At 42.6% G+C, this 21,178-nt stretch overlaps 2 protein-coding genes across 2 annotated transcripts in view; one reads left to right on the top strand and one right to left on the bottom strand.

The window, feature by feature from the left end:
- Positions 1-21,178, top strand: part of LOC137631832 (uncharacterized) — a 278,258-nt gene that overhangs the window by 128,769 nt on the left and 128,311 nt on the right. The gene's annotated exons all lie outside the window — the stretch shown is intronic.
- LOC137631638 (ras association domain-containing protein 1 homolog) overlaps positions 1-21,178 on the bottom strand; it is a 137,686-nt gene that overhangs the window by 22,246 nt on the left and 94,262 nt on the right. Inside the window, exons 2-5 of the mRNA XM_068363511.1 lie at positions 20,318-20,622; positions 17,741-17,860; positions 12,328-12,512; positions 12,060-12,175 (exon numbers count right to left, since the gene is read on the bottom strand). Coding sequence (XP_068219612.1) covers positions 12,060-12,175; positions 12,328-12,512; positions 17,741-17,860; positions 20,318-20,622 — 726 coding nt within the window. The remainder of the gene's footprint in view (positions 1-12,059; positions 12,176-12,327; positions 12,513-17,740; positions 17,861-20,317; positions 20,623-21,178) is intronic.

Genomic DNA, 21,178 nt, shown 5'->3' with positions numbered 1-21,178 from the left:
GTAAGAAACTGCGTTCTTAGACATTGGTAGCGAAGGCTTCTTAACCGCACACCATAAGGCTTCTGATTGTCCTCGTAAAGGTTTTGACCTTTTCAAATAGTACCTAAGAGCTCTGACTGGGCAAAGTACTCTCTCCAGCTCGTTACCCACCAAGTTAGATAGGCTAGGGATCTCGAACGATTTAGGCCAAGGACGTGAAGGAAGCTCGTTTTTAGCCAAAAAACCGAGCTGCAAGGAACATGTAGCCGTTTCCGATGTGAAACCTATGTTCCTGCTGAAGGCGTGGATCTCACTTACTCTCTTAGCTGTTGCTAGGCATACTAGGAAAAGAGTTTTTAATGTGAGGTCCTTGAAAGAGGCTGATTGTAGCAGTTCAAATCTAGATGACATCAGGAACCTTAGGACCACGTCTAGATTCCAGCCTGGAGTGGACAACCGACGTTCCTTAGAGGTCTCAAAAGACCTAAGGATGTCCTGCAGATCTTTGTTGGAGGAAAGATCCAAGCCTCTGTGGCGGAAAACCGCTGCCAACATACTTCTATAACCCTTGATCGTAGGAGCTGATAGGGATCTAACGTTCCTTAGATGTAACAGGAAGTCAGCAATTTGGGTTACAGTGGTACTGGTAGAGGAAACTGCATTGGCCCTGCACCAGCTTCGGAAGACTTCCCACTTAGATTGATAGACTCTGCGAGTGGATATCCTCCTTGCTCTGGCAATCGCTCTGGCTGCCTCCTTCGAAAAGCCTCTAGCTCTTGAGAGTCTTTCGATAGTCTGAAGGCAGTCAGACGAAGAGCGTGGAGGCTTGGGTGTACCTTCTTGACGTGAGGTTGACGCAGAAGGTCCACTCTTAGAGGGAGAGTCCTGGGAACGTCGACCAGCCATTGCAGTACCTCTGTGAACCATTCTCTTGCGGGCCAGAGGGGAGCAACCAACGTCAGCCGTGTCCCTTTGTGAGAGACGAACTTCTGAAGAACCCTGTTGATGATCTTGAACGGCGGGAATGCATACAGGTCGAGATGGGACCAATCCAGCAGAAAGGCATCCACGTGAACTGCTGCCGGGTCTGGAATCGGGGAACAGTACAATGGGAGCCTCTTGGTCATCGAGGTAGCGAACAGATCTAGTGTTGGCTGACCCCACAGGGCCCAAAGTCTGTTGCAAACGTTCTTGTGAAGGGTCCACTCTGTGGGGATGACTTGACCCTTCCGGCTGAGGCGATCTGCCATGACATTCATATCGCCCTGAATGAACCTCGTTGCCAGCGTGAGCTTTCGACTTTTTGACCAAATGAGGAGGTCCCTTGCGATCTCGAACAGCTTCCTCGAATGAGTCCCTCCCTGCTTGGAGATGTACGCCAAGGCTGTGGTGTTGTCGGAGTTCACCTCCACCACCTTGTTTAGCTGGAGGGACTTGAAGTTCATTAAGGCCAGATGAACCGCCAACAACTCCTTGCAATTGATATGAAGCGTTTTCTGTTCCTGATTCCATATCCCTGAGCATTCCTGTCCGTCCAATGTCGCGCCCCAGCCCGAGTCTGATGCGTCCGAGAAGAGATGATGGTCGGGGGTCTGAACAGCTAACGAAAGACCTTCCTTGAGAAGAATGCTGTTCTTCCACCACGTTAGAGTAGCCCTCATCTCTTTGGAAACAGGAATTGAGACCGTCTCGAGCGTCATATCCTTGTTCCAGTGAGCTGCCAGATGGTACTGAAGGGGGCGGAGGTGGAGTCTCCCTAACTCGATGAACAGGGCTAGCGATGAAAGAGTCCCTGTTAGACTCATCCACTGCCTCACCGAGCATCGGTTCCTCCTCAGCATGCTCAGGATGCACTCCAGGGCTTGGTTGATTCTTGGGGCCGACGGAAAAGCCCGAAAAGCTCGACTCTGAATCTCCATACCCAGGTAAACGATGGACTGGGAAGGAACGAGCTGGGACTTCTCTAAATTGACCAGGAGGCCCAGTTCCTTGGTCAGATCCATAGTCCATCTGAGACTCTCCAGACAGCGACGACTTGTGGGAGCTCTTAAAAGCCAGTCGTCTAAATAAAGGGAGGCTCTGATGTCTGCCAAGTGAAGGAATTTCGCAATATTCCTCATCAGTCGCGTAAACACAAGAGGTGCCGTGGTCAGGCCAAAGCACAGGGCTTGGAACTGGTACACAACCTCTCCAAAGACGAATCTCAGAAAAGGTTGGGAGTCTGGATGGATGGGAACGTGAAAGTAGGCATCTTTCAGATCTAACGAGACCATCCAGTCCTCCTGCCTGACCGCTGCTAGGACCGACTTCGTCGTCTCCATTGTGAACGTCTGCTTGGTGACATAAGCATTGAGCGTACTGACGTCCAGCACCGGTCTCCAACCTCCTGTCTTCTTGGCCACCAGGAAGAGACGGTTGTAAAAGCCCGGGGATTGATGGTCCCGAACTATCACCACTGCCTCCTTCTGTAGCAGGAGCGACACCTCTTGTTGTAACGCTAGCCTCTTGTCCTTCTCCTTGTAGTTGGGAGAGAGGTTGATGGGAGAAGTGGTCAGAGGGGGATTGCGGCAGAACGGAATTCTGTATCCCTCCCTTAGCCACTTGACAGACTGAGCGTCTGCACCTCTGCTCTCCCAGGCTTGCCAGAAGGTCTTGAGTCTGGCTCCTACAGCTGTCTGGAGAGGAAGGAAGTCAAAGCTTGTTTTTCGTGGACTTGGCACCCTTCTTTGACTTGCCCCGTTGACTGTCTGCACGGGTACTTCCTCTACTGGAGGCTCTACCACGAAAGGGCGGAATGAACCTAGTAGCAGGTGTATCAGCAACAGGGGTGCGGTAAGATCTAGGCACGGAAGGTAAGGTTTTCGCCTTACGTGCTGAAGAAGCCATGAGGTCATGTGTATCCTTCTGGATAAGAGCCGCAGCCATCCCCTTGATTAACTCCTCCGGAAACAGGAACTTGGAGAGAGGAGCAAACAGTAACTCTGACCTCTGGCAAGGGGTGATACCAGTCGATAAGAAGGTGCATAGATGTTCCCTTTTCTTGAGGACTCCTGAGACAAAAATAGCCGCAAGTTCGCCAGAACCATCGCGAATTGCTTTGTCCATACTGGACATGATCAGCATGGCCGCGTCTTTGTCAGAAGGAGCAGTCTTCCTGCTTAAGGCTCCTAGACTCCAATCGAGGAAGTTAAAAATTTCGAAGGCGCGAAAGACTCCCTTCATCAAGTGGTCCAGATCTGAAAAGGACCAGCAGACCTTCGAGCGTCTCATAGCCGACCTGCGGGGAGAGTCAACCAAACTTGAGAAGTCGGCCTGGGCAGAGGCAGGAACCCCCAAGCCAGGTTCCTCTCCCATGGCATACCAGACGCCCGACTTAGAAGCAAGCTTAGGAGGAGGAAACACAAAAGAGGTCCTTCCCAGTTGCTGCTTGGACTGCAACCAATCCCCCAAAACCCTCAAAGCTCTCCTTGATGATCTGGCGAGGACAAGCTTGGTGTAGGCAGGCGAAGTAGACTGCATGCCCAGAGAAAACTCGGAGGGAGGAGAACGAGGGGTTGCAGACACGAAGTGTTCAGGGTACAACTCTCTGAACAGAGCCAGGACCTTGCGAAAGTCTAAGGAAGGCGGCGAAGACTTGTGTCCTTCCACCTCAGATGGAGGATCATCCAGATGGGCAGCTTCATCCTCAGAAACCTCATCGCCTGAGAGTTGAGTAGCGAGAGGTAAAGGCAAAGTGGCAGGCTGAATGGCTGAATCCTGCAGAACGGGTTGTAAGGCATGAGGCTCATGCTGCATGGCATGCGGCTCAAGCTGCATGGGATGAGGCTCATGCTGCATAGAATGCGGCTGCTGCATGGTATGAGGCTCGTGCTGCATGGGTTGAGGAGGATGCCTCATAGCATGAGGCTCCTGCCTCAAGAGTTGAGGAGGTTGCTGCATAGCATGAGGCTCCTGCCTCAAGGGTGGAGGAGGTTGCCGCATAGCCTGAGGCTCCTGCCTCAGGGGTTGAGGAGGTTGTCGCATAGCATGAGGCTCCTGCCTCATGGGTTGAGGAGGTTGCCGCATAGTGCTGGAACCTGGCAACTCCCGATGCGGCTGCATCTGACAGGGAGGACTGCGTAAAGGTGGAGGAGCGCTCGCAGGAGGAGGGGTGCTAACCTTCTCTGCCTGATACTCCTGCATCAAAGCCGCAAGCTGAGACTGCATAGTCTGCAGCATTGACCACTTGGGGTCCACAGTGGTTGGAGCAGAGGCCTGTTGAGGCACCACTCTACCTCTCTTGGGAGGTGTGCAGTCATCAGATGACTGCGGCGAGTCCGAACTGGCCCAGTGGCTACACCTGGGCCGTTGGACTAGCTCGGAAGGGACCTTACGTTTGATAGGTCGTGAGACCTGGGTCCACCGTTTCCTCCTGGAAACCTCTTCCGCAGACGAGGAATTTAAGGGCTCATTCGTCTGGGAGTGGAAGTGACGATCTCTATCAGATACGCCCGGAACCACTGAGGATACAACTGTGCGTCGATCAAGGCCTGCCGAACCCTTTTGCCCTTCGACGTTGCTTCTCCCCTGGGCTTGGGAGCTTGCAAGAGGTCCCGGACTGGGAGGACGACTGGCACGCACAGAAGTATCCTCATGCGCAACACTGACACTGACACTATGCACAGCACTGGCACTAACACTTCCCACTGCACTCTTCACTTTAAGCTCCTTGACATCTGCCAAGAGAAGATTGTGGTCACTAACTAACGACTCCACCTTATCACCAAGAGCCTGAATGGCACGCAACATATCCGTCATATCAGGCTGAGCACTCGTAGCAGGTTCGGGGGTCACCACCACAGGGGAAGGAAAAGGTTGAGGGACATGGGGAGAGGAATAAACCAAAGAGCGAGAAGAACTCCTCCTAACTCTCTCCTTCTCTAACCTAGTTGTATATTTGAGGAATTCATTAAAATCGAATTCCGAAAGCCCCGCACATTCCCCACATCGATCTTCCAATTGACAGGATTTTCCCCTACAATCGGAACAAAGGGTGTGAGGATCAACAGAGGCCTTCGGAAGACGCCTATTACAAGTCCTAACACTACATCGCCTATATTTAGGAGCTTGAGAGTGGTCGGACATCTTGAATTTAGGGAACAGTCAAGGGGGAATTCCAAAGTAAAGCAAAGATCGTTAACCAATAAATCAAATTAATTCCAAAAGCTATCTAAGCTAAGGGAAAAGCTTCCTGTACAGCGAAGGCTAAATTTTAGAGCAAATACTTCACCAAAACCGTGAACAAAAGACTCCAAAATCAACAGCGTATCCATGTAGGTCTTGCCGGCGGCACGACAGAGGAAAAATTGAGGTCTTGTTGACAAGAAGTACTGGAGTACCTGACCACAGATGGCGCTGGTGAGTACACCCCCACCTGTATAAGCGATCGCTGGCGTATCCCGACCGTAGATTTCTGTCGGGCAACGGAGTTGACAGCTACATGATCATCGGGTAAGATTAATATTGAAAAATTATATTTTAATTATAAAATAAATTTTTGAATATACTTACCCGGTGAATATATATAGCTGCAACTCTGTTGCTCGACAGACAAAAAACTGTAAAAAACTCGCCAGCGATCGCTATACAGGTTGCGGGTGTGCCCATCAGCGCCAACTGTCGGCCAGATACCATACTCAATGTAAACAAAGACTCAATTTCTTCTCATCCCACTGCGTCTCTATTGGGGAGGAAGGGAGGGTCGTTTAATTTATATATTCACCGGGTAAGTATATTCAAAAATTTATTTTATAATTAAAATATCATTTTTAAATATTTAACTTAGCCGGTGAATATATATAGCTGATTCACACCCAGGGTGGTGGGTAGAGACCAGTTAAATATGTTTACATCTTATGAGCTAAGAGTTTTTATTTCATTTTAGAAGTTATCAATATAACAAAAACAAAATAAATAGGTACCTGGTAAGGAAGTCGACTTAGACGATTACTCTGCCTTATAAGTACGTCTTCCTTACGGAGCCTCGCGATCCTCTTAGGATGCTGACAGACCCCTAGGAGCTGAAGTATCAAGGGCTGCAACCCATACAACAGGACCTCATCAAACCCCTAATCTGGGCGCTCTCAAGAAATGACTTTGACCACCCGCCAAATCAACCAGGATGCGAAAGGCTTCTTAGCCTTCCGGACAACCCATAAAAACAACATTAAAAACATTTCAAGAGACAGATTAAAAGGATATGGAATTAGGGAATTGTAGTGGTTGAGCCCTCACCCACTACTGCACTCGCTGCTACGAATGGTCCCAGTGTGTAGCAGTTCTCGTAAAGAGACTGGACATCCTTCAAGTAAAATGACGCGAACACTGACTTGCTTCTCCAATAGGTTGCGTCCATTATACTTTGCAGAGATATATTTTGCTTAAAGGCCACGGAAGTTGCTACAGCTCTAACTTCGTGCGTCTTCACTTTAAGCAAAGCTCGGTCTTCCTCACTCAGATGTGAATGAGCTTCTCGTATTAACAATCTGATAAAGTATGACAAAGCATTCTTTGACATAGGCAAGGATGGTTTCTTAACTGAACACCATAAAGCTTCAGATTGGCCTCGTAAAGGTTTAGTACGCTTTAAATAGAACTTAAGAGCTCTAACAGGGCATAAGACTCTTTCTAGTTCATTGCCTACGATCTCCGATAAGCTGGGAATATCGAAAGATTTAGGCCAAGGCCGAGAAGGCAGCTCATTTTTGGCTAGAAAACCAAGTTGCAGCGAACAAGTAGCTTTTTCCGACGAAAATCCAATGTTCTTGCTGAAGGCATGAATCTCATTGACTCTTTTAGCCGAGGCTAAGCATACCAGGAAAAGAGTCTTAAGAGTGAGATCTTTCAGGGAGGCTGATTGTAACGGCTCAAACCTGTCTGACATGAGGAATCTTAGTACCACGTCTAAATTCCATCCAGGGGTAGCCAAACGACGCTCCTTGGTGGTCTCAAAAGACTTAAGGAGGTCTTGCAGATCTTTATTGTTGGAAAGATCTAAGCCTCTATGCCGGAAGACCGATGCCAACATGCTTCTGTAGCCCTTGATAGTGGGAGCTGAAAGGGATTGTCCTTTTCTCAGGTATAAGAGAAAATCAGCTATTTGAGCTACAGAGGTACTGGTCGAGAATACAGAAACTGACTTGCACCAGTCTCGGAAGACTTCCCACTTCGATTGGTAGACTCTAATGGTAGACGCTCTCCTTGCTCTAGCAATCGCACTGGCTGCCTCCTTCGAAAAGCCTCTACCTCTCGAGAGTCTTTCGATAGTCTGAAGGCAGTCAGACGAAGAGCGTGGAGGCTTTGGTGTACCTTCTTTACGTGTGGCTGACGTAGAAGGTCTACCCTTAGAGGAAGACTTCTGGGAACGTCTACTAACCATCGAAGTACCTCGGTGAACCATTCTCTCGCGGGCCAGAGGGGAGCAACTAACGTCAACCTTGTCCCTTCGTGAGAGGCGAACTTCTGCAGTACCTTGTTGACAATCTTGAACGGTGGGAATGCGTAGAGATCCAGATGTGACCAATCTAGGAGGAAGGCATCTATATGTATTGCTGCTGGGTCCGGGACTGGGGAGCAATAGATTGGAAGCCTCTTGGTCAGCGAGGTTGCAAAGAGATCTATGGTTGGTTGACCCCAAGTGGCCCAAAGTCTCTTGCACACATCCTTGTGGAGGGTCCATTCGGTTGGAATTACTTGCCCTTTCCGACTGAGACAATCTGCTATGACGTTCAAGTCGCCTTGGATGAACCTCGTTACTAGGGAGATGTCTTGACCTTTTGACCAGATGAGCAGGTCCCTTGCGATCTCGTACAACGTCAGTGAGTGAGTACCTCCTTGTTTGGAGATGTACGCCAAGGCCGTGGTGTTGTCCGAGTTTACTTCCACCACTTTGCCTCGAAGGAGATACTCGAAGCTTTTCAAGGCCAGATGAACTGCCAACAGCTCCTTGCAGTTGATATGCATGCTCCTTTGACTCGAGTTCCACAGGCCTGAGCATTCCCGACCGTCCAGTGTCGCGCCCCAGCCCAAGTCCGATGCGTCCGAGAAGAGAACGTGGTTGGGAGTCTGAACAGCCAGGGGAAGACCCTCTCTTAGGTTGATATTGTCCTTCCACCAAGTCAGACAAGACTTTATCTTTCCGGAAATCGGGATCGAGACCGCTTCTAGCGTCTTGTCCTTTTTCCAGTGAAAAGCCAGATGGTATTGAAGAGGACGGAGGTGTAGTCTTCCTAGTGATACAAATTGTTCCAGGGATGACAGCGTCCCTACCAGACTCATCCACAGCCTGACTGAGCAGCGTTCCTTCTTCAGCATCTTCTGGATGGATAGCAGGGCTTGATCTATTCTGGGGGCCGACGGAAAAGCCCGAAAAGCTAGACTGTGAATCTCCATCCCTAAATACAGAATAGTTTGGGATGGGACCAGCTGCAACTTTTCCAAATTGACAAGGAGTCCCAATTCCTTGGTCAGATCTAGAGTCCACTTTAGATCCTTCAGACAGCGACGACTGGAAGAGGCTCTGAGAAGCCAGTCGTCCAAATAAAGGGAGGCTCGGATGTCCGATAAGTGGAGGAATTTGGCTACATTCCTCATCAGCCTCGTAAACACGAGAAGAGCTGTGCTTAGGCCAAAGCACAGGGCCCGAAACTGGTAAACCACATCTTCGAAGACGAATCTCAGAAAAGGTTGGGAGTGAGTGAATGGGGATATGGAAGTAGGCGTCCCTTAGGTCTAGCGAGACCATCCAGTCTTCCTTCCTGACCGCTGCTAAGACTGACTTTGTGGTCTCCATGGAGAACTTCGTCTTTGTGACAAAGACATTCAGAGCACTGACGTCTAGCACCGGTCTCCAACCTCCTGTCTTCTTCGCAACTAGGAAGAGACGGTTGTAAAATCCGGGTGATCGAAGGTCCGAGACTTTGACCACCGCTCCCTTCTCTAGCAAAAGAGACACTTCCAGTTTCAGGGCTTGTCTCTTTTCTTCCTCTCTGTACCTGGGAGAGAGATCGATGGGGGACGTCGCTAGAGGGGGTTTGCGTACAAAAGGGATTTTGTACCCCTCTCTGAGTAACTTCACAGATTGTTGATCTGCGCCTCTCTTCTCCCAGGCTTGCCAGAAGTTCTTGAGTCTGGCTCCCACTGCTGTCTGAAGTTGCGGGCAGTCAGACTCTGCCCTTGGAGGACTTGGGTCCTTTCCTCTTCCCTCGTTTCCCTTCGGCACGAGCACCTCCTCTGCTGGAGGCTCTGCCACGAAAGGGCGGAATAAAGCGAGACGCTGGAGTGTCTATTCTCGGTCTAGCAGAGAATGTAGGCACAGGGGGAGCTTTGCGAGCCGAGGACGCAACTAGATCATGGGTGTCCTTCTGAACTAACGATGCGGCAATTTCCTTTACCAAGACTTCAGGAAACAGGCACTTGGAAAGGGGAGCAAAGAGAAGTTCAGATCTCTGGCATGGCGTAACTCCAGCAGACAGGAACGAACAGAGAGACTCTCGCTTCTTCAGGACTCCGGACGTGAATGAGGCAGCAAGCTCATTGGACCCATCACGGACGGCCTTGTCCATGCAGGACATAATGAGCAAGGAAATATCCTTATCTACCGAAGAGATTTTCCTGCTCAGGGCTCCTAAGCACCAGTCTAAAAAGTTAGACTTCGAAAGCCCTAAATATCCCTTTAAGAAGGTGGTCCAGGTCCGATGGTGACCAACAAACCTTCGAGCGTCTCATGGCAAGGCGGCGGGGAGAGTCTACAAGACTTGAGAAGTCGCCCTGGGCAGAGGCAGGAACTCCCAAGCCGAGAACTTCTCCCGTGGCATACCAGACGCTCGATCTAGAAGAGAGTTTAGATGGGGGAAAGGCAAATGCTGTCTTCCCTAACCTCTTCTTAGACTCTAACCAGTCTCCCAACAGCCGCAAAGCTCTCTTGGATGAGCGTGAGAGAACGAGTTTCGTAAAGGCAGGTGCGGTAGCAGGCACTCCTAATACAAACTCTGACGGAGGAGAACGAGGAGCCACAGAAACAAAGTGGTCCGGAAACAACTCCTTGAATACAGCCATGACTTTTCTAAAGTCCAATGATGGTTGAGTTGCCTTAGGCTCGTCCAGTTCTGAAGGTTGATCGTCTTGTGGTTCAGCAACGTCCTCATCAGATAGTTCCTCATCCGAAAACTGATGAGGAAACGGCAACGGAGTAGGCAACGTCTGGCTCGCTGAGTCCGGTCGCACTTGTGCATGCGTGACGGAGCCGGACGCAACGTCATGAAACTGCTGCACAGTCTGTGAACTGTCAACAACCATGGGTGCGCGAGGACGCACAGCGTCCACCCGAGACTGTCTAGACCGTCTGGGTTGTGCAGTCAACACCATACCGGGTTGCGGAGGTTGACGCACCGCGTCAAAACAAGTCACCTCTGATGGTTGTTTAACGTCCTGAACGTCAACAACCACCTCCGTGCGTCGCCTAACGTCAACGTGCGGCTGGCAACCCACACTGGGTCGCATGGGAGGAGGAACCACCTCAACTGGTAGATGCGAGAAGGTAACCTCAGCGTCAACAGACTGCTTGGAAGGTTGTTGGGCAGAAGGTTCAGCAGCAACCTTCTCCGAATTAAAGACCTCCATCAAGGACGCAAGCTTGGACTGCATGTCTTGCAGCAAAGCCCATTTAGGGTCTACGGGAGCAGGTGCGGCAACAGACGGGGTTAGCGACTGAGGCGGTACCGCTTTGCCTCTCTTAGGCGGTGAGCAGTCATCAGATGATGGCAACGAGTCCGAACTGACCCAGTGGCTACAACCGGGACGTTGGACTTGTCCTGAAGGGACCGACTTACGTTTTAAAGGTCGTGAGACCTTAGTCCAAAGTTTCTTACGAGAAACACCTTCGGACGACGAGGTAAAAACGGGCTCTCTCGTCTTACGTAGGTAGGGGCGATCTTGGGGAGATACGCCTGATACCATGGAGGGAACGTCTGTTCGCTGATCAAGGCCACTCGAACCCATGCGTCGTACGACATTGCTTCTCCCCTGGGCTTGGGAGCTTGCAAGAGGTCCCGGACTAGGAGGACGACAGGCACGAACAGACGAACCCTCAAGCGCAACACTGTTCACAACACTTTCACTAGGCACTTTATCACTTCCCGCGGCACTTTGGCACTTTAGCTCCTTAACATCCGCCATGAGTTGATTGCGGTCACTTGCAAGGGACTCAACTCTCTCCCCCAGGGCATGGATAGCACGCATCATGTCAGCCATCGATGGTTCCTGAGTGCTAGGAGGGGGGTTAGGAACAACCACTACAGGGGAAGGAATAGGTTGAGGAGCATGAGGAGAGGAAAAATCTATCGACCTAGAAGAACTTCTCCTTAATCTATCTCTCTCTAGCCTGCGTGTGTACTTCTCAAATTCGAGAAAATCGAATTCCGAAAGGCCCACGCATTCCTCACACCGATCTTCCAATTGACAGGTTTTACCCCGACAATTGGAACAAACAGTGTGAGGGTCGAGAGAAGCCTTTGGAAGACGCCTAGAACAGTCCCTAGCATTGCATTTCCTAAACTTGGGAACTTGTGAAAGGTCAGCCATTTTGAATTGGTCAAGGGAAAATTCCAAAAACGATCTAAGTCATCAACAATGAATCCGATACAAAAAAGAGTTCAAGGATTTATTTGAAGAAAAACCCTGCACAGCGAAAGCTCAAAACCAAAATAAAGTACTTCACCAAATAAGATGGAAAAAACTCCATGTTTCAACAGCGAGTAAAGTACTGTACGTCTTGTCGACACGTCGACAGAGAAGAAATTGAGTCTTTGTTTACATTGAGTATGGTATCTGTCCGACAGTTGGCGCTGTTGGGCACACCCGCAACCTGTATAGCGATCGCTGGCGAGTTTTTTACAGTTTTTTGTCTGTCGAGCAACAGAGTTGCAGCTATATATATTCACCGGCTAAGTTAAATATTTAAAATTCAAAATTTTATGATTTTGAGTTTTTTTTTTTTTTTTTACTGAATTCTAAACCATAAGTTATAAAAAAAATTAAATTACCTTTGCCGGGCTGGCCTGTATCGTATGTTCGTTCATAAAGCGCAAACTTTTGGGGGTTGTCTACAACTTTGAACTTTCTAAGCAGTGCAATTATGACCTCTCTTGTTGTAGTTTTGCTTTATGAGAAAAATAACATCAAAATTAGAAAGATTCATGATTCTAAAATATAGAGCACAAATTGGTTTCTATATACAAATGGTATTTGTCCACAGTTATGATAAAGTAACATAACTTCTCTACTGTATTTGAACATTATGAGCTGCCGTACCTTGTAATGTGTATTGCTTTTACAGCATCTCTTGGCATGTAAAAGGATGTTAAGGTTTTTTCCATTGTCCTATCTTCCTGAAGTATGTCATAAATAGATGGAGGTCTTGTCCCCGCCACTATATTTATGGGACGGCTGAGATTCAAGTGAACCCTTATGCAACCACGATAACTTCCATCATTTTCCTGTTGAAAGAAAACTCATTACAATTTTTATGACAGTTTTATGAGTAAGAACATTAATTACTAAATGACAGTCACTATACTGTAGTCCTACATAAGTTTACTGTACTGTAAACCATAGGCATTCAGATTCCAGTGGGTTATGTCTTGCAGGTACTGTAGTGGCCTGTGAAGGTCGTCTGACGCTTCCAAACGCCCACTTGAAATGCCTGTACCAAAGAGTAGTTCTTTTCAAATGCTAGGGATGTACTTATGCCCCTAAAATCATGAGCTCCTGTATTACCTTAAAATTTATATATCTTAAAACATCAACAACTTGGATTTGAGTATGAAACTTTTTTAATTTGGTGCAATAAGATACTTACATTATTTTCATATTCTATCCAGTAGCTCAACAAAACTTCATAGACTGAATTTACCTAGCCCTTATGTAATATTTCAATGCACTCCTTTATCACTGTAAAAATATAACTGACAACAGATTTTGAAAAGGTTTTCTAAAAATCCATATAAGTTGCACAGACATTTTACATAGGTTTACAGTACATATACAGTACTGAATGTTATTTCATGTAAAGGAAGTCATAGTTAACCCGTTTCTAGTAACATTTCTACTTACACTATATCTCAACCTTACAAATTCATTTCCTCCATTTACTAAAACTTGCTCACTTTCCCAAGTAATGCTTAAGCATTATTCTACTTCATAGTTCCCCTCTTTATTTTTTTTCAGATTGAGTAAACAAGTTCTCATATTTTACGAAATATCACAGAATTTGCGATGCTTACCTTATTCACCTCTCCTCTTAAGAGATAATCAGTAAATGATGCTCCTCCTGAAGCCTGAAGAGTCATATCAAGTTTGACTGTGTATACTTGTTCTGGTTCCAACATTGTACATATACTAAGTGTTTACAAACATCTACAATATTCAAAAACCATTACTAGAACTTCAATTTCTAAATTACACTCTCACATGATAATCTACAGTTCTCTGATCCCCAAAGGTCCACACTCCTAAATATGAACTGATTCAACTGGTGTGTATGTGGTCTACACAATTATCAGTTGTCACAGGATGTGGGATTTCCTGTCTTAGGTATGTTTTCGTCAACAATATTATCAAATATTTAAGAATAAAACAGTAACACCTATGACTATGACTTGATCTTGTTAAAAAGCATCTCCTTAAAATATTTAATCATGCAGAACGCTTTTTAATTATTCATAATTGAAGTTCATACTACATCAAAATTTTCCTGTACTTGAAAATGAAACATCTATAATTTTTATCACTTATTTTTCATGAAACTGAAAAAAGACACAAATTTTATGCCAATTGAAAGGATTTATTATAAAAATACTTCTATCTTTAATTTTATTATAAAAATTTCAAAAATTATTTATCAAACTATTGCTAATATAAAATAAGAAATCTGTGAAATAATAAAATAAATCACTTGAATGTACATGTGTTTACGTCAGATAATCTTATTTTCACTTCATCTATGTAACATGAAAGCTGAAGGCATGGGGAACAAACATCATTAAAGGTTTAAAGGCTGCTCATGAATGGCAGAGGCAAGGGACAGTGATATTGCCCTATCAAGCAAAACAATGTCCTAGAGACTGACCATATATACATATGATCAGCGTCCCAGGCCTCTCCACCCAAGGTAGGACCAAGGAGGGCCAGGCAATAACTGCTGATGACTCAGCAGATAGACCTATAAGTTCCCCAAACCCCCCCCCCCCCCCCTCCTTTGCTCACAAGGACGGTGAAAGTTGCAAACACCAAAGAAACTAATGAGTTTGAGCGGGACTCGAACCCAGTCTGGCATTCACCAGTCAGGGATGTTACCACATCGGCCACTACAACCTTGGGGAAGCAAATCTTTAAGCAATAAAGAATATACCCCTGAGTAGTAGTAGTGTTTAACATACAGAAAACATCTTAAAGAGGAATCTGTCTTTTGGAATAAATGAAAATTTAACTCTGAATACAAAATGCAATCAAATTCATATGCAAAAGCAGCTTCATCATAGTTTAAAATAATTGATGCAGTATAAGAAGAGATGTGGCTGTGTAAGTTTGATAAAGTAATAAAATAACATTTGAAGAAGAGGCAGTAAGAGGCCAAAATACACCATGGGGAGATGACCTTACAGGAGAAGTACAATGCTAGCCCCTTTAGGAAAATTATCCCCCACATTTCTCTTTTATGAAAATATGATGTTTCATGTTTTCACCTTGATTATCTATCTTGATTGCAGTTTTCCTTGTGATTTATTATACCTATTTACTGTGGTTTTGAGCCTAAGTGTTCTTGAAACACTTACAGGTATGTGAATTAGGATGACAGGGTTTTTTTTTTTTACACACACACCTATATACATACTTACATATTTATGAGTGTAAAAAAAAACGAACAACCCAATTTACAACCCTATAAGCATTTCAAAAACACTTAGGCTCAAACCATACTTGGTTTGACCTATCAATCATTGTTCTATTACTAAAAATAATGCTTACTATATTGGGGAAAGAAATTATACTTATGATTCACCACATACTGCTACAAGTACATACATCAGACCGGATGTGTATTTCTACGTTTAGATAACTCAAAAACACAGGATATCTAAGAAATGAAAAACTTGTGAATAAAATTCACTCAGAATTAGTATACTTCACCTTTAACTCTCATTCATGACCTTCTATGGCATTATCAGTCACAGAGTTTGAGCTCCAAACATGAATACCAAAAAGCTTGCTAACTCCTATAGAACAACTGTCCTATTAGTAACAGACTCATAAATGAGTCTACTCTTAATTAAGGACTTGAAATGGGCACTGGGACACATAGATGCAAATTTATGCAAGTTTAAAGCTATAAACTACCCCATCTTGTAACTTTTAAGTTTAGTAAAAAAAAATGAGTTTATTCTAAGAAATGAAATTGACCAGGGATGTTTTCAGACAACAAACAACCATTTGCCATAACTTCCAACTAAAACAAGTAAACTCACAAAGGCCATAATCTAAATACAGTATAACCCTTCATCCCCAAATAGAACTTCTCTCTCCATGTGTAATGAATGAAATCAGCATTTATTACTATAAATGTTACTTCTCAAAATATTAAAAATAAAGCCTGGGTCAAACATGTTTATAACAGCATCAATTAAAATATGGGGAATTATTATGATTTGGTTTAGTAAGACCACTAACTCTCATTTATATACTACAAAGTGGTGTTTATTGAAAATTGAAGCAAAGTGAAGTTGACCGAGCTTGACTGCCACAGATAAACTCCAGATTATTATTATTATTATTAGTATTATTATTATTATTATTATTATTATTATTATTATTATTATTATTATTATTATTGCAGTATTATTATTATTATTATTATTATTATTATTATTATTATTATTATTATTATTATTATTATTATCAGCCAGGCTACAACCCTGGTTGTAAAGGCAGGATGCTACAAGCCCAAGAGCTTCAACAGTGAAAGTAGCTCAGTGAGGAAAGTAAATAATGGAATAACAAATATAAACTGTATATAAGTATTGAATAAAAAAAATAAAATATTTTAAGACCATTAACAACATTAAAATAAATGAGACTTGTGTCAACCAGTTCAAAAGAAAAGAATTTACAAAAAACTTCTGAAGTTCTACTGATTCACAACTGCCAGATTTGGAAGATCATTCCACAATTTGGAAGAAAGGAAAAGTAAAAGGCAGAGAGTAATTTATCTGAGGCTGAAGGGATGCTTCTACTGTATGAAGAACCTTTAGTGGTGTCTTCAGTTTGTGAATATATAGTGTCATGGGGGTCTTTGACTGGCCAGACAGTAATACATTGGATCCTTCTCTCTGGTTACGGTTCATTTTCCCTTTGCCTACTTATACACTGAATATTCTGGAATATTTTTTACATATCCTCCTGTCCTTATACACCTGACAACACTGAGACTACTTAACAATTCTTCTTAACCCATGGGGTTACTGCACTGTCATTGTTCAGTAGCCACTATCCTCTAAGTAAGGGTAGAAAAGACTCTTCAGCTATGGCAAGCAGTTCTTCTAGAAGGACACTCCAAAACCAAACCATTGTTCTTTAGTCTTGGGTAGTGCCATAGCCTCTGTATCGTGGTCTTCCACTGTCTTGGGTTAGAATTCTCTTGCTTGAGGGTACACTCAGGCACAATATTCTATCTTATTTCTCTTCCTCTTGTTCTGTTAAGGTTTTTATAGTTTATATGGGAGATATTAATTTGATGTTACTGCTCTTAAAATATTTTAATTTTTCTTGCTTACTTTCCTCACTGGGCTATTTTCCCTGCTGGAGCCCCTCAGTTTATGACATCCTGCTTTTCAAACTAGGGTTGTAGCTTAGAAAGTAATAATAATATAAAAACTCTGAGTTAAACAGATTACAAATGTAATGAATAGATGTAAATGGGAATAAGGTTCATCAGTATTGGCAGAAATTTATGAGCAATAATTTTTCATTTAGATGTATTGCTCAGTATGCGAGAAAAAGAAAAATGAAATAGGTATATGACCACCATCTTTACTGAAAAGACAGGTAACATGATAGCAAAGTTATTGTTTAACGAGAATATAAAGAAACATTGACCAAAAGAGTTATAAGCATTAATTTTTCACAATCAACGACACCTATGTATCCCATTTCAAAGACTTCAAATATAAAGAGATAATTGTAGCAAGATAAAGTTAAAGAGCTAGTAAGAATCAAGACAAAAGTGGCAGAGGAAAAGTTGGGGAAGAATGTTTGCTGTAAATAACCTTTAGTATTGTACACAATAGGTCATGCAAGCCTAACTGTTAGTGGAACTCCCTACAGGGTACTGGCTGCATAATGCACTAGCACTACTTAACATTAGTATTATCAGTTTTTATAAAGATAATGGAACCAAAGTTCCAAATACATCTAATGACCTTGGACCATCAGATTTGGTTCCATAGAAACTGGTTGGGAGAGACAGCAACCCGTCCATCATTCCAAATCTGTATTTTATTTAACTCACCTTTTAGACATTCACCACACTAATCTTCAACTTGGCTCTGGTTGAATGATTTGGATAAACCTATTCTGAGTGACACTCATGATAAAACTCCTTGTTTACAAACAGAACAATTGGAATAATGAATCTCTACTTATAATCATGATAGAAAAAATTATACATTACCTTAGCTATTTGTAATCCCTGAGTTGAGGCATTATATTTTTCTACCCATGCTTCCAAGGTTTCATTATCGACCAAGTGTGACTGTAAGCGGTTAACACTCTTCCGGAGGGTGGAAACTTCCTGGAAATAAATAATGAATATTTATGTCAAACATTTGTTTTACATCTACACAACACTAAGAAATTGAAGGGGCACTCACTTGTTATGTATCTGTAGAGTATTTAATCAAGTGAATGTCAGACAAAAGTTAGGTACAGGCTTAGCCTAACGCTTTTAGCATCCATATACCTAAGCTGTTCAGGCAGTTGCCAAGAGTCATCCCCTTTGCTCCTGTACAGGACGAGGCAGATTAGCAAATCAGAGGAAGTTGAACCAGCTAGAATTTGGTTCACAGGGATTGCTTCCCACCTATATATGGCTCTTCTATATTTTAAGTAAAAAGGGTTTCTACTCGCATAGTAACAATTCATAAAATTTATAAAAGTAATTTTACTCAAATATTTATAACATTTCATGATAATCTATCAAAAAGTTCTGAAAAAATTGCTGAATTTATGTTAATGTATTCTCAGTTTTATGGTGGATATTTAAACGTCGTACAGTTTTAGAAATAAAGTACAGTTCATCAAATTACTAATTTCATTTATAAATGTTCTAAAATGAATCTAAAAGTGATTTAAAAAGTAACTCTAATAAGAACAAAAGTTATTTAGGCTTTATTACATCTGGATGTCTTTAAATTAGCCACTACGAAAACAGCATTAATGTTAATGAAAGAGATAATGACTGCTATTGTTATACACTTATGGTTATTCTTGTCGAAATGTTTTTTTTCAGATGAAAAATAACAAATTATTGAGGTTCCAAAAAGAACTTGAGATTGCTCAATGACACCCGGCCCCTGGAAACACTTCATGTAAAGGTTTAACAGAAGGCCTTCTTGAGCAAGAACATCTGTCAGACCGACCATCGTAAATTAGTCTTTCTTAAGAGGATTGTGGTAATAACTGATGTCTTAGCAGTCATCATTGGAGGAATATGACATTTGCCAGTGAGTAGTAACAAATAAAAGTGAATTATGCGATGCATTAAATCAGTCATTGTAATATTTTGGTGTCATTTGGAAGTAAATTTAAAAGATGTTTTTGCAATCTTAAAAATTAGAAAAAGCAAAAGTAATTGCCCTAAGTCCATTACAGAGAAAACTAAATAAAGGAAAATTAGGCAAATTTCTCAAAAATTAACATTAGTTACATTAAATAAATCTAATCCACAACATGAATGGTTATGATAAATTACATTTCAATTATCTATTACATCATTGCAATTCATATGTTTTATAAGTATAAAAATGACAACAAAAGTTCAGGAAAAATTGATAGGATACTCTTAACAGCAATTAGTATAGCAATAATTTTCACTGAAAGGGCCCAGTGAATACTAAACACGCTGCAATTATGAAGGTAAATCGTTGCAATTGATTGCAGCCCTTTTGAAAGAATAAAAACATTAATAAAGGCACAAATGATGAGTTGAATTAAGTCCACAGCCACAAATTTTTTAACAATTTTCTTTTGTTAACTCTTGTTGCAACTAGCTTATGTTTTAAGGCTTTAATAAGGCTCCAAGGTTCCGATGCAGGCAGTAGAGTATTACTAAAACTGCATAAAGATAGAGAGAAAATTCCGATTGAAAAAGGAGTTAGACAGGGAGACCCCATCTCTCCTAAATTATTCACAGTTTGTCTAGACGAAGCTTTTAAGAATTTAGATTGGGAAAATGTACACATCAACATTAATGGGGAATATCATAACTAAAGATTTGTCTATGACATAGTTCTATTTGGTGAGCTAATGGAGGAATTGCAAAAGATGTTGGATGTTTTGAATAGAGAAAACAGAAATGTAGGACTGAAAATTAAAATATAAGTAAAATTAAGATAATGTTCAATGAAAATGCAGACAAAAAAGGGGTTATGGGCGATCAAATAGAATTTTTAAAGAATATTCATACTTAGGACAGACAGTAAGTGTTCCCAAAGCCATGAGACAGATATACAAATAAGAATAAGCATGGAATGGAGAGATTTTGGTAAACAAACTGAGATTATGAAAGTAAAATGCCACTTTCTGTACAAAGAAAAGTATTCAATCAGACGGCCCTACCCGTATTAATGCATACATACATAAATACATCCATCTATCTATCTATGTATCTATCTCTCAATAAATATGTATATGTATATATATATATATATATATATATATATATATATATATATATATATATATATATATATATTGAGAGATAGATACATAATTAGATAATGATAGTTATACTAAAATATTTTGTATTTGGAAAAGTTTTATGCAAGGATGTCAAGATCTGAATGTATAAATACATTGATTTCAACATATTCAAATGCAGTATCTACTGTAAATACATTGTACTATCAATCCAGTTAGTTTGTCCATAAACCTGTTATAATTTGTGTCTTCAATATGCAATTACAAATGGAGTTCATATTGGAATATATAAAATGTAAGAAAAAGATAGAAAGAGATAAAGTAAGCTCACTTCAAATTTCCTGAAAGGTTCCTCGAGGAACTGTTCCTTTTCTTGTTGTTCCTCCTCATGTTTCTCTTCTTGTTCTTCTTGACAGTCCTCCTCTGGCGTCTCCTCTTCCTCCTCCTCCTCCTCCTCCTGTGACGTCACTGTTATGCTCAGATTCTGATTGGAGAGATGTTCGTGTCTAACTAGAGTTCCCTGTTCAGTGTCTTCGTATAAGTCGTCGTCACTGGTTTGGGAATCTGGTGTGAGGTCGGTCTTGCAGTCCAGGGTCACCAGGTCCTGGCATTGCTCATGGCACGTGTAGCTGCAGTCTGAAGGAGTGAGAGAATTGGGGGAATATTAATAATACGAGTATTGTACAAGTTCGAGGTAAAAAAGTACCAAAAGAAATAGTATAGTAGTGAACCTAAGATATTGCAACACAGTCCTATCAGGATAATAAGCATAAAGGAACATTAGTCAAAAGTTGATATAAATTATATATGTTGTTTAACAGATTACAACAAGGTCGATCATTTACTTTCATACAGTAAAATGCTTTTTCTACTCGAATGAAGAAAATTCATCAGTATCCGGTATCCGCTCATACACCTTACAGAAAGTGAACAGTGAGTGGTGCACGAGCACCAACCAACAACAACACACACACACACACACACACACACACATACACACACACACATATATATATATATATATATATATATATATATATATGTGTGTGTGTGTGTGTGTGTATGTGGGTGGGTGTACCAACTAATGCCAAATTCTCTGCCTGTGGTTTTATTACAGAAATGTAAGCACAAGACAAAGTATGTTTCTTCCTCAAAATAACAAACATTGCCACAACAAAAAATGTAGTTTAAG

The sequence above is a fragment of the Palaemon carinicauda genome, chromosome 40, assembly GCF_036898095.1.
Source record: "Palaemon carinicauda isolate YSFRI2023 chromosome 40, ASM3689809v2, whole genome shotgun sequence".
NCBI classification, from domain to species: Eukaryota; Metazoa; Arthropoda; class Malacostraca; order Decapoda; family Palaemonidae; genus Palaemon; species Palaemon carinicauda.
Note: the sequence above shows the minus strand (reverse complement) of the source record. Positions and strands in the feature narration are given on the sequence as shown.